This window comes from Balaenoptera musculus, chromosome 3 (genome assembly GCF_009873245.2).
Source record: "Balaenoptera musculus isolate JJ_BM4_2016_0621 chromosome 3, mBalMus1.pri.v3, whole genome shotgun sequence".
Classification (NCBI taxonomy): Eukaryota; Metazoa; Chordata; class Mammalia; order Artiodactyla; family Balaenopteridae; genus Balaenoptera; species Balaenoptera musculus.
The window spans coordinates 161,738,379-161,751,820 of record NC_045787.1 but is presented as its reverse complement, the minus strand read 5'-3'; the positions used below and the strand labels follow the sequence as shown (position 1 = coordinate 161,751,820).

General features: G+C 46.4%; 1 protein-coding gene across 10 annotated transcripts in view; it reads left to right on the top strand.

Moving 5' to 3' along the window:
* CACNA1A (calcium voltage-gated channel subunit alpha1 A) overlaps positions 1–13,442 on the top strand; it is a 310,161-nt gene that overhangs the window by 205,053 nt on the left and 91,666 nt on the right. For 8 of the 10 annotated variants that reach the window (XM_036847444.1, XM_036847442.1, XM_036847438.1 and 5 more), the window contains 5 exons: positions 892–995; positions 2,078–2,193; positions 3,301–3,357; positions 4,613–4,705; positions 12,972–13,181. In XM_036847444.1, coding sequence (XP_036703339.1) covers positions 892–995; positions 2,078–2,193; positions 3,301–3,357; positions 4,613–4,705; positions 12,972–13,181 — 580 coding nt within the window. The remainder of the gene's footprint in view (positions 1–891; positions 996–2,077; positions 2,194–3,300; positions 3,358–4,612; positions 4,706–12,971; positions 13,182–13,442) is intronic. The other 2 variants (XM_036847440.1, XM_036847441.1) reach the window with 1 other exon arrangement.

Sequence of the window (13,442 nt, the reverse complement as noted above, 5' to 3'; positions counted from 1 at the left end):
AGCTGATGAACCACCAGAAGGCTTCCCCAGCACAGAGATTAAGTCCACAGGCTCTGGGTCCTGGCGACCTGGTTCAAATCCCATGTCCACCACTGTCTAGCTCTGTGACTTCATGCTGGCAATTTTGTCTTTCTGGGCCTTAGTTTCCTCAGTGCATGACAATAACATAGGGACATCATGGGAATTAAACGAGTAAATAAGCCAATGTAGGTAATATGCTTAGAGGAATGTCTGGCACAAATAAGTACTCTTTAAGTGCTGGGGGTTTTTTTTCTTTCTTTCTTTCTCTGTTCTTGATTTTCTTCCCCTCCTCTCACTTATTGGCACAGTGTTCTGTTCTCCCAGAGAAGAATGTTCTATTTGTGGACTTCTTCCCCTTGAAAATTGATCTGGGCATTTCTGGGAATTTTTCTGTGGTTGACATTGAGGCTGCAGGCAATAGAGGAGGGAGACACTTAAGGAAAAGGTTCACGGCCCTGCCATCTGGCTTGGTGATTTAACCTGATTATCAGACCCTGCCATCATGACTGTTTGGGGGAGAAGGGAGGGAACTGGGGGTTCATTTCTACATTTCAATGAGCTTTTTTTCCTTCTCCCCCTGGAGTTTGATCTGTGGAGTCCTCCTGAGTTTCATGCTGGTTTCTGGTCCTGTGAGGACTACATGATTAGGAGGGGGCTTTGTCCTTCTAGTGGTACCTCTGGAGTCTCCCCCACTGGTTGATCCTGTGCTCTCTTTCCCTCTCTGGGCTACCAGAGCTCTAGGACTCCACAGGCCAAGGACATTCGAGGACAGAGTCCCAGGAGAACAAGAGCTCCCCCTTCCTTCACCTGTCAGGTCATACCTGAGTCCCACTCAGTGCTCACCTGCTTTCCTTCCTCATCCCCCCATAGAGCAACGATGCCTCAGGGAACACTTGGAACTGGTTGTACTTCATCCCCCTCATCATCATCGGCTCCTTTTTTATGCTGAACCTCGTGCTGGGTGTGCTGTCTGGGTAAGTCTCTGCTACTCCCCCCATCCCACTCCCCCTCACCATCTTTTTCCCAGGAAGAGGCCATCATTCTCCAGGCAGAGAATAGGCCTCTTCTCTTGCTTTGGGTTATTAGACAGTTATCAGCAAGCCATGTACAGGTGCATAAGTTGTGCACTGCTGGAGGCACCCAGTGAAGTGACGCATGGGAGGTGAAATCCAGCCCAGCCTTCACTCACCAAGCTGTGCCGCTGGCACTGAGCTACCTCCACCCAGGGGGCGGGAAGCCTCTTTGTAATTTAGACCTCTCACTTGGAAGGTTTTCTCAAAATTTTCAGGCCCACCACCCAAAACACAAGAAAAGTCTATAGAGCTTTAATTTCTATAATTTACATTTTTTTAAAGAAACAATTGGTTGGGTTTCCCCCCTCCCCTATTTTCCAAATATAAAATCATAGCATACAATCAACCATGCATTTTCATGACACACATTGTCCCCTACCCCCAAGATTGTTTTTCTGGCTTAATCATAAGTGAGTTTCATTTTTCTCTCTCATTTTGGTACCTCCATGGTGCCATGATGGACCCCAGCGTCTTCTAGCTTTCCACTCTGACATCCTTATTGGAGGCTTTCAATCTCATGGATGCTTCATGGTCTCAGGATAGCTGCTTCATGCTCACAAGGTAGCCATCTCACATTCCAAACAGGAAGAGGAAGAAGGGAAACTGGAAAAGTCCTATATCACAGAAGTGAGGCTGCTGCAGAAATCTTCAGCTCATGTGTCATTAACTTAACTTAAAAGAGGGATGAAACTATTCTTTAGCCAGGAGTACAGAGAATGAGAATGGGGTATGCAGCCAGCAGTGGTTGGCATGGCATGGTTTATGGTTTTGTTTTTTTTCTCTGACTGGGTGCAGTTGTTGGGAAATGTGGGAAGCTGGCAGAAATAGCCACTCCTGTAATATTCTGATCTTCTCTCAGAAGACCTGATTCCTCTTGTTGAAATGCACTACCCTCCAGGGATTCTGAATCCCCAAACATACACACACACAGACTCCCTAAAATGTCTAAAACAGCCAGACCTGACTCTTCTGTGCTTCTTCAGGGAGTTTGCCAAAGAAAGGGAGCGGGTAGAGAACCGGCGGGCTTTTTTGAAGCTGAGGCGGCAGCAGCAGATTGAACGAGAACTCAATGGGTACATGGAGTGGATCTCGAAAGCAGGTGAGGCCCTTTCATCCTGGGGCTCAGGAATTGAAATCCCAGGCCACGGAGCACACAGAGGGTCATGCATGCAGTTTGGAGATGGATGAGGGAAGGGTCATGATGGGAGGAGAAAGAGAATCTGCACTGGTAGTTCCAGTTTTTAGCAACAAGAATCCAGCGGGATGAAGCCAGGATATGACATACATAACACTTAAGAGCTTTAAAATCAGACATTGGTTTAGATCCCAACTCTGCCACCTCCTAGCAATGCACCTCACCTCCCTGTGCCTCAGTTTCCCTGCCTGTTAAACAGAGATAATGATAGTACCTACCTCATAAGGCTGTTTGAGGAGTCTCTAAGGTAATCCCAGCTAAGTCACCTAAGAAGAGCAGTGCCTCACATACAGTAGGTACATGTTTATTTGTTCAGCTATTTAAACACTTATGGGACACCTGCTGTGTGCCAGGCACCGTTCTAGGCACTGAGATTTGGTCTCTGCCTGCAGGATTCTGATAGTCTAGTGAGAGAGCAGAAAATAACCAAATACATATAATGTTGGATGTTGCCAAATGCTGAGAGGAAAAATAAAACAGAGTAGGAGGCAGAAAACAGTCGGAGAAGGCAGGGTGATCAGAGAGGGTCTCTCTGAGGAGGTGACCTCTGAGCTGAGACCTGAAAGAAGTGAAAAAGGAAGCCTTGTGGATGTCTAGGGGAAGGGCTTTCCAGGCAGAAGGAACAGCAAGTGCAAAGGCCCAGGGGTAGGAGTAGAGTTGAGTCATAGCAAGGAAGCTGTGTGTGGCTGGAGCAGCGTGAGGGGGAGAGTGGGAGAAAAGGAGGACAGGGAGGTGACGGGGGCCAAATCAGGCAAGATCTTATAGGCTATGGTAAGGAGGTCTGTTTTTATTTTGAAGGAGGTAGGGATGATGTTGGCTTTAGGACCATCGTTGAAGTGGGGCTGGGAGTCAGAAGCAAGTGAGCAGCACATTTCTGGCTGATTGAGTTGTCACTCAGCAAGGGGAGAGTAGAGTGGCCAGGAGGACCCTTCTCCTTCTTGGTCCAAGGGAACCCATCCCCAGGAGAGTCCTTCAGACACTGGAGCTTAACTATGTGCTCTTCCTCTTCAGAAGAGGTGATCCTCGCCGAGGATGAAACCGACGGGGAGCAGAGGCATCCCTTTGATGGTAACTGCTCTGAACCTGGCTCCAGGGGTGGGGGTGGGTCCCAGGGGACACAGGAGGAGCTGGGGCTGGGGGGACAGGCTACTCCATTCTGAGGGGGCTTCCAGGGAATGGATGTTCAGGGCCCAGGTGATGCCAAGAACAAGCACAAGACCAGGTCAGGCTCAGGAAGATAAAGGGAATGGTGGGAATCTGCTTCCTCGAGGAATTTCAGGACCTTGACACAGGGTTTCCGTTTCTTGCCTGCCCTTTCTGCTTTGACCACGTGCCCAGCTTCTTCTGCTTTGTGCCTCCATTTTCCCCATCTGTCAAATGGGCACGATAATAATCATACCTGCCTTAGTTGATTGTTTATGAGGATTATATTAATTATTGCAAATAGAATGCATAGAACAGTGTCTGGCTCGGGGTCAGCCCCATTTGTGTTCACTAAGTAAAATAAATAATAATAATTTCATCAATGGGAATTCTCTGGCAGTCCAGTGGTTAGAACTTGGCGCTTTCACTGCAGTGGCCCGGGTTCAGTCCGTGGTCGGGGAACTAAGATCCCGCAAACCACACAGCACAGCCAAAAATAAAATGAATTAAATTAAAAAAAAATAATTTCACCAAGAATCCAGCTTACTATTAAGGACAGTTGTCTCACATGTTAGAAAGTTGTCTAGACAGAGCAATGACTTTGGATTGAAGAGACCAGGAGTGAGAAGGAAGGAAAGGAGCTGGGGCCCTATCCCAGTGGGTTACAAAATGGATTTTGGGGGGAGGGAAAGAGATTACCCTTGGGGGTGTCTAAATCACTTTATTGGAAGTATATGCCTGCACTCAGTGTCCCCCGGCGAGCTCTTGGGGGTGGAGAACCTAAATACTGAGGAAGGGCTTCCACAGTCCCAGCCCGCCTAGCAAGTGTGCTAAAGGTTAAGGGGTGGGCTGTTTTCATAGGAGTCACTACATATCCAATCCTAGGGTTCCTAGAGGGAAAATGACGGCTGAGAGCCCAGACTTAGAGTCAGACTGAACGGGACTTTGTTCTCATCTTTACCCCTTGGGCAAAGTCATGTAACCTCCCTAAGCCTGTCTCCACATCTGTGAAATGCGCATGCTCTTACTTTCCATCAAACCAGACCACCACGTGGGTAAAATCCAACAACACATAGAAAGTCCCTGGTAGAGCGCCCAGCACCCCAGGACACACTCAGTCGATGTCGTGTCTGTAGCAAAAAGGGTAACGTCTTTTTCTCTTGCCATGTTTCCATTGTTGGAGCTCTGCGGAGAGCCACCATAAAGAAAAGCAAGACAGACCTGCTCAACCCCGAGGAGGCTGAAGATCAGCTGGCCGATATTGCCTCCGTGGGTAAGTCTTCCCGCCGCCGCCTGGCAGTCGTGTATTACTGATCGCCCTCGAGATGGGAGTGTGAGAGCTTGGGGGACCAGGCTGCCTAGATTTGGGTCTTGATTCTGCTCCTTCCCACCTGTGTGTCCTGGGGCAGATGACATGATTATGAGAATAACAACAGAGCGTGTCTTTTCATATTATTGGGAGGAGAAATAAAACTAAATAGTCTACATATAGGGACTCCCCTGGCAGTCCTGTGGGTAAGACTCCGCGCTTCCACTGCAGGGAGCACAGGTTCCATCCCTGGTCGGGGAACTAAGATCCCACGTGCCGTGTGGCGCGACCAAAAGAATAATAATAATAATCCACACTGAGCATTTAGAACAACATGTGGCAGAGAATAAGGTCCCCATGATGTTGGCTAATATTATTATTCATTAATTATTTATGAATAAGATTATTATTGTTCATTAGTTCTCACTGAGGGGCTACATTTATTAGGTGCCCAATTGTGAACAAGACAGAGACCAAATCCCCACCCATGTGGAGCTTGCCGTCCAGTGCAGAAAATAGATATTAAACAGGTCATTACACAAATAAACCTGTAATGATAACAGCACTGCAGAGGAGACGCCCCGCACTCAGCCTGCTCTGGAAGAGTGGAGTGTGGTCAGGGAGGGCTTCTCAGAGGAGGTGACATTGACACTGAGAACTGACGGGTGGGTAGGAGTTCACCATGGCAGTGAGAGCAGAGAGAAGGCTGTGCTCAGGCTGTTGCTGTTGGTTATCTCCAAGGGCAGCGTTTGAGGTGGGAGAGGACATTGACTTCTTTCCTTCTCACCCCTCTTGATTGAGACTGTGTTGCTTTCGATCTTTTCCAAGGAGACCCTACTATCTTTTGAAATGGGTTTTTAAAAATTCCGATTATGAAGGGAATTCCCTGGCAGTCCAGTGATTAGGACTCTGTGCTTTCACTGCCCAGGGTGTGGGTTCAATCCTTGGTGCAGGAACGAAGATCCCGAAAGCTGCACGAGTACAGCAAAATTAAAATAAAAATAAATAAAAATAAAAATTCCAGTTATGAAGAGTGGGTGGGGGAGCTTCCAGGCAGAGGAAATAAGACAAGACTCTGAGGGGAGAAGGCATTAAGGCTGATGGGGTGTATGGAGCATAGAGGCAAGGATGAGAGATGGAGGGAATTCAAAATATACACGTGTTTCTGGGACTTCCCTGGCAGTGCAGTGGTTAGGACTCGGCGCTTCCACTGCAGGGTGCATGGGTTCGATCTCTGGTCGGGGAACTAAGATCCCACAAGCCTTGAGGCGCGGCCAAAAAAAAATAATAATAATCAAAATATACGCGTGTTTCTAATCCCCAGGAACCAACTACTTCATACTCTGCTTTTTTCATTCACCCCTAGTTTATAAGCTTACTGCTGAGTTTCAAAATGATTTCCGTCACTGTCCCACACTCCAGAGGGTGGCTACACTATGATTTGCTCAGCGTGGCTTTATTATATGGTGTTTGAGTTGTTTCCAATTTTTGCCCTTACGAGGAGCACTGCTGGGAACTTTTACGTACAATGACTCCCCCCACCCTTTGGGCGGATTTCCTTGGGGATAATTATAGGATCAAAGATATTAACAGGTTTTTAACTCATTATTCACAGAGCCATTCTGAGTTTCAAAAACATTGAACCCATTTATAAACCTGCCAAGTATGCAGACACTCACGGATTCTCCCACACCGGCCATTGCCTATTACCCATTTAATTTCCTTTCCCAGATAAGTCGGTTTGTAATGATACCTTAAAGCTTGTTTTCATTTGCATTTTTAATTTCTAGCCAAAACACTCTTTTCCTCGTAATGATGAACAAGTCCTGTTTCCACTTGTGGATACATCTGTTTCTCTCCTTCCAGCAAATTCAGGAATTGGAGTGCTCCATCAATGCTCTGTGAATTTGATCCATTACATCTGTCCCACATCTTTTCCCATTTAGGTTGCTTCCATTTTTCTAATCTGTTTTGTTATATTTTGATAGGCAAATATTTTTTGTCTATACCACATTTATTAAATGTCGGGCACTGAAAAAAACAGGGTACCCAAGATCTCCTCTGTGGATAAGATTGGGTACCTGTTCTTAATTAACAGGGAGATATTATTTTTCATCAACCCTTCTAAAAAAGATGAAAAAGTGATACCACCCAGTGTTGGCAACGATGAGGAGAAATGGGCATAGCCATATGCCGTTGTCAGGAATGTAGGTTGCAGTGTTTCTGATGTATGGTTTGGCATTAGTTAATTATTGATGTTTATATTCTTTGACCTAGAATTTCTGCTTCAAAACATTTCTTCACGTATGCAAAAGATCTATGTACCAACCTCTTCTCAGCAGCACTGTTTCTGGTATTCAAAAAAGTAAAAACCAGAAACAACCCGTGTGCCCCCAAATAGGGAGATGGTTAAAGAAATTATAGTATTTATATACAATTGAATACTCTGCTGCCAGGAAAAAGAATGGAGTTGCTATGGCATGGAAAGATGTCTGAAATATATTTTTTGGTGAAAAAAAGCTAGTTGTACAACAAAATGTAAAATGCGTGGTCCTATTTTTAAAACAATATTAAGAAGTGTGAGAGGTACTTAAAGATGTGGAAATTGGAGGGATTGCAAAGGATTTTCACTTTCTCCATGACATGTTCCTGCAATGGATGGATTAGTGACAGGCATTACTTTTGAAATCAGAAAAGTAATTAGGCAAGTTTAAAGTTACTTAAAAGCAACAGAGACTAATTATAAGGAGTCTAAGAGCTATCCAAGGCAGGAAGGAATTTGTCTGGTGGAAAAGCAAAGAAAGCTTCGTGAAGGAGGCGTTTTTTAACTGGGCTTCACGTGCAATAGGGAGAGTGCTATAAGTTCACTGGGGTCACCATAATAAAATAGCACAGACTGGGTGACTTATTTTTTTAAAACAGAAACTTACTTTCTCATAGTCCTGGAGGCTGGAAGTCCAAGGTCAAGGAGTTGGCAGGGTTGGTTTCTGGTGTGGCCTTTCTCCTTGGTTCACAGATGGTTGTCTTCCTCTGTGTCTTCACGTGGTCTTTCCTCCATGTGTGTCTGTGTCCTAATCTCCTCTTCTTATAAGGACGCCAGTCATAGAGGATTAAGGCCCACCCTAATGATCTCATTTTAATTTAATTACCTCTTGAAAGGCCCTCTCTCCAAATACAGTCACATTCTGAGATCCCGGGGGGCAGGGTGGGGGTTGGTTAGAACTTCAACATATGAATTTGTGGGAGGTTATGGTTCAGCTCCTAACGAGGGGGGAGTGGGGGTGATCCAGGAAGCCATGATAGATTCACAGAGGGTTTGTCTGTGGGAGGCCCCAGGGCTCGAATTTGTGGCTGACATAAGAAAATTTGCTACTTGGAGAACCCAGATTCAAGGCTGGCATTTGATAAATGTGTGATAAAAGGAAGACGAGAAACCGAAGTTGAAAGCTGTCACACTGAATAAGTGCCAGCGCTGTCCCACAGCACCTCTGTTAAGAAAGCAGGTGACTTTCAACTTTGTAGATGGGTCCAAAACACAGGCCAGTGGCTTGTTCTCCCAGGACAGGTTTGCTACAGGCAAACCACCTAAAGCCAGCTCCCTTGCCTGATAGATCAAAAACCCACAGGAAGGGGCCCCTATGCTAGCAGGGGCTTCCTAAACAATCCTGAAAGAGACCTCTGAAATTCCAGGGTTCTGACAAGGAAATGCCTTTACCTTTATTTATTTATGTAAAATAATAATAATAATAATGTGTTTCAAAGTCAGGCAGGAACTGTGTGGCATTTGCCCTCATGTTGTACCCTAGTAAGTGCAGCTTTATGTAACTGATGATCTACTGTTCTGTCAGCTCATTTGATAAACACATTACAAAACAGTTTCATGTAGAAGTTGATCAACTGACTGCTGAAATATGGACCTTGAGTCATTGTTAGGAAAAATTGAGCCATGAATGGAATCTGCCATCACAACACAGGTTCTTTAGGAAAATCAGATTCCATTTAGATGGTTTTAAGGGTATAAGCTCAGTGTGGGCTGTATTCGTTTGCCAGGGCTGCTGTCACAAAGTACCACGAACTGGGTGGCTTAAAACAACAGAAGTGTATTCTCTCACAGCTCTGGAGGCCAGAAGTCCAAACGGAGATCAAGATGTTGGCAGGGCCTTGCTGCCTCTGAAGACTTTGGGGGAGGATCTGCCCCCACGCTTTTCTCTTAGCTTCTGGTGTTGTCGGCAATCCTGGGCTCTCTTTGGCTTTGTTTCTTTGGTTTTTTTTAACATCTTTTTTTTTTTTTTTTTTAATTTATGGCTGTGTTGGGTCTTCGTTTCTGTGCGAGGGCTTTCTCTAGTTGCGGCAAGTGGGGGCCACTCTTCATCATGGTGCACGGGCCTCTCATTATCGCGGCCTCTCTTGTTGCGGAGCACAGGCTCCAGACGCGCAGGCTCAGTAGTTGTGGCTCATGGGCCCAGTTGCTCCGCGGCATGTGGGATCTTCCCAGACCAGGGCTCGAACCCGTGTCCCCTGCATTGGCAGGCAGATTCTCAACCACTGCGCCACCAGGGAAGCCCTCTCTTTGGCTTTTACTTGCCTCACTCCAATTTCTGCCTCTGTCATCACATGGTCTTTTCCTGTGTGTCTCCGTGTCTCTTCTCCTCTTATAGGGATACCAGTCATTGGATTTAGGGCTCAGTCTAATCGAGTCTGACCTCATCTTAACTTGATGTCATCTCCAAAGACCCTATTTCCAAATAAAGTCATATTCACGGGTACCAGGGGTTAGGGACATCTCTTTGAAGGGCAGTTCAACCCACAATTTGGGAAACACCTATTTCAATTTACAGTGAATTTGAAGAGCATATAAATTGCCCCAAATCCCAAGATTCAGCCTTGGTGGTGCCATACTGCTGTCCTCACCGTGGAACATTCCTGACTAGGACTGGTCGCCTCTGGCTCTTGATTCCTTGAATGTAGCTGATCTGAACTGAAATGTGCTTCATACTAACACATTAGATTTGGAATACATAGTACCAAAAAAAAAAAAGAGTGGAAAATATTTCTTTAATGTATTTCTATGTCGATTCCACATTGAAATTGATATCTTAGATATATGGGGTTTCATAAAATAGCTTATTAAAATTATTTTTAAAATCTAAGGATTGCCAGCAATTACAGTTCCAGACCACAGAGGAAAAGCATAGACAAGAGTGTATAGAAAAAGGGAGCATGGGTCAGAGTGAGTACGAAATGCAATAAATAGAGGAGACAGTACAGAGCTGGCACACAGCCTGGCATGCGGTGTTTAGTTAATATTCACTTTCCTCTCCATTCCTGATGAGTGAGATGCCTATTATGGGATGTGTCTCCAGGCCCTGTGATCAGGAAAGACTTCCTCCAGGCGTTGGTATGTGAACAGGTCTTGATTTCAGCTCTTAGGGTTGTAGTAAGAGATTTTAATCTTACCAATAAGCATGATGTGCCAGCATCATGCTAGGGGGTATTAACTCATTGATTTCTCCCAACGGCCCTGTGAGGTGGAAGGCACTGGAGTCCCAGGATGCAAGGTGACTTGTCCGAGGTCATCTGCCCAAGGTCACTCGCCGGTTGGTGATGGAGCTGGGTTTCCATGTGGCTCCAGCAGGAGTTGGGGTAAGGGGCCTCCTGCCTGGTGTGATTGCCAAGCCTTGTGGATGCCTGTGGGTCTGGGCACATCTTTGGGAGCCATAAGGACCAGAAATGTCCCAACTGGGAAGGGGTGTGAAGATCCACCCTAGGGTTCCCAATGCCCGTGGGGTCAGGCAGGTGATGGACATGAGGGGAGGATCCAGCCACTGGACCTGGCCAACTGCTGCTGGGCAGGAATGTGGTCCCTTCCTCACGGCCACATGTTCCAGGAGTGAGTGCGGCATGGTGGCCGAGAGCACAGGCTCTGAACTAACTCGACACTTCTTAGCCAGTTACTGGAATCCCCTCAGTCTCTGTTTGCTCAGGGTGTAAAATGGTGTTAATGACGGTCCCTACTTCCTAAGGTTGTGATGAGGAGCTTACTGTGTAAAATGCATCCCCCGCAGTGCCTTCTAAATGTTCAAAAAATGTCAGCTGTTATTTTCATTCATGAGAAGCTGAAATCCTTATTTTTATGGAAAATCTCCCCGTTTTTAAATGTAGACCAATAATTTTAACTTTTACAAACCCAGGATGAACCAGTATGGCCCCTGGGGTGCCAACTCACAACCTCTGTTTAGAATTTTGCTAATAGGAAGTGGCATCCTGAGAGATGTTTTCCGTGTCCCATGCCTGGCTGGTGTGATGAGGTTGATGAAGTGCTTGATGGATGAACGTATAAATGAACAAATGAATGAATGGATGGATGGATGGATGAACAAATGAATAATGGATGGGTGGATGGATGAACGAATGTGTGAATAAATGATGAATGAAGAAACAAATTGGTGAATTAATGAATGCACTAATGAATGAACAAATGATGAAAGAAAGAATGAATGAATGAATGACATACCAATGAGTGAACAAATGAATGAATGCACAAATAAATGAACAAATGAGCACACTAATGAATAAATGAAAGAATGAATGAACCAATGAAGAACAATAAACAAATGAATGCAATGGAAGATTTTCAAGAGGAGGTATTTTAGAAGGTAAAATCAATCTATCCAAAACTGAGCTCTGAACCTCCCCCCCATCCCTCCCGGGGCTCAGGCCAAAAACCTTGGCTTCTCCCTCTCTCTTCCACCCACACTCGGTCCATCAGCAAACGTCGAAATCTACCTTAAACAATACATCCCAAATCTGCCCACTCTTCTTCCTTCTCAGCCACTATGGAGTGGTGGCCCCATTATCATTTGCCTGGACAAGAGCAGTCACCTCCTCCCTGCTCCTGCCCTTGCCTTCCACAGTCTGTTCCCCCCACAGCAGCCAGGGGACACCTGTGAACCCCAGTCAGGTCACGTCCCTCCTCTGCTCAAACCGTCCATGGCTCCCACCTCACTCAAAACAAAAGCCCAAGTTCTCCCCACAGCCCCCAAGGCCCTTCACAACCTGCCCAGTCTCTTCCCTGCCCTCACCTCTTCCCTTTTCCCACCTGAACCACTCCACTCCAGCCACACTGTTCTCTTTATGCTGTTCCCACAAATATGTCAGGCAGGCACATTCCTGCCTCAGGGCCTTTGCACTTGCTATTTCCTCTGCATAAGGTACCTAAGATACTAAGGTAACTCAGGCCAACCCCTTCACCTTAACCGCTTGATTTAATACTGCAGCCTGCCCAGTGGTCCCTCCTGGGGGGTCCCAGTCCCCTTATTTTGCTCTACTTTCTCTTTTTTCCAAAGCACTTTTCACCTTCCATCACACTTTTTTTTTTAATATTTACTTATTTATTTATTTATTTGGCTGTGCCAGGGCTTAGTTGCGGCACGCAGGATCTTTAGTTGTGGCATGTGAACTCTTAGTTGCAGCATGTGGGATCTGGTTCCCTGATCAGGGATCAAAGCCGGGTCCCCTGCATTGGGAGTGTGGAGCCTTAGCCACTGGACCACCAGGGAAGTCCCCCATCACACTATTAACTTACTATTTATTATATTATGTTTGCTCTCTGTCTCCCCCGCTGGAGTATCAGTCCCAGGAGTGCAGGACTCTGTTAACGTGTATCTGGAACACCTGGGACAGAGCCTGGCACAGTAGGTACCTTGTAAATGCTTAGGAGCAAAAATATACGTAGGCAGAGGGCACAGCTGGCTCATTCTTTGGTGATTATTTCTAAAGTGAAATGTCCGTGGAAAACTAGGATCCTATCCACACCTCCTCCTGGAGGCCTTCCAAGTATGGTCCATGCAGTTCCGCTGCCTGCCCCTGCACTGGGAGTCCTGAGCAGAGGCTCCTGCATTATCCCACCCTGTAGCATGACCCCCCAGAGTCATCAGACATGGCCAGGAGAGGAAGATACAGAAAGTTGGCTCCAGCAATGAAGAGCCATCAGCCTCCCCGTTGACATCCTGAGAGCTCATTGGTTATTTCCAATACTATTATTTTCAGGGACATCACCTTCTCATAAGCTCCATCTCTGGAAAGCTAAGCCCATAGGTCATGATGGTTCCCAGGGGCTTCCTTGCTTGGGAGGCTAATGAATTCCCTGGCCACAATCCGTGCCTGGGCCATGCATCGGTTAATTTCCTCTACAGGTACACCTTGACATTCTCCATCCTTTCCCTGGCAGGGTCTCCCTTCGCCCGAGCCAGCATTAAAAGTGCCAAGCTGGAGAACTCAACTTTTTTTCACAAAAAGGAGAGGAGGATGCGTTTCTACATCCGCCGCATGGTCAAAACTCAGGCCTTCTACTGGACTGTGCTCAGTCTGGTAGCCCTCAACACGCTGTGTGTCGCTATCGTTCATTACAACCAGCCCGAGTGGCTCTCCGACTTCCTCTGTGAGTACCTCCTGGCCCCGCCCCCACGGCTCCCTGATCCCTTCCTCACACCCTTTTTCCAGTTCTCTTTCTCTGATGGTATGTGTTCCTTCTTTGGTCCTCATTGACTTTGCCCTTTCATTTGGCCATGTCTACAACTCAACTTGGGGCTGATGTTGCTGCTGCCACAGTGACAGAACCCAATTTCTTTGGGCCTGAGCTGGAAGCTGGAATTTAGGCCACCAGAGACTTTCATGATCACTTTCTAAGAAAGGCACATAG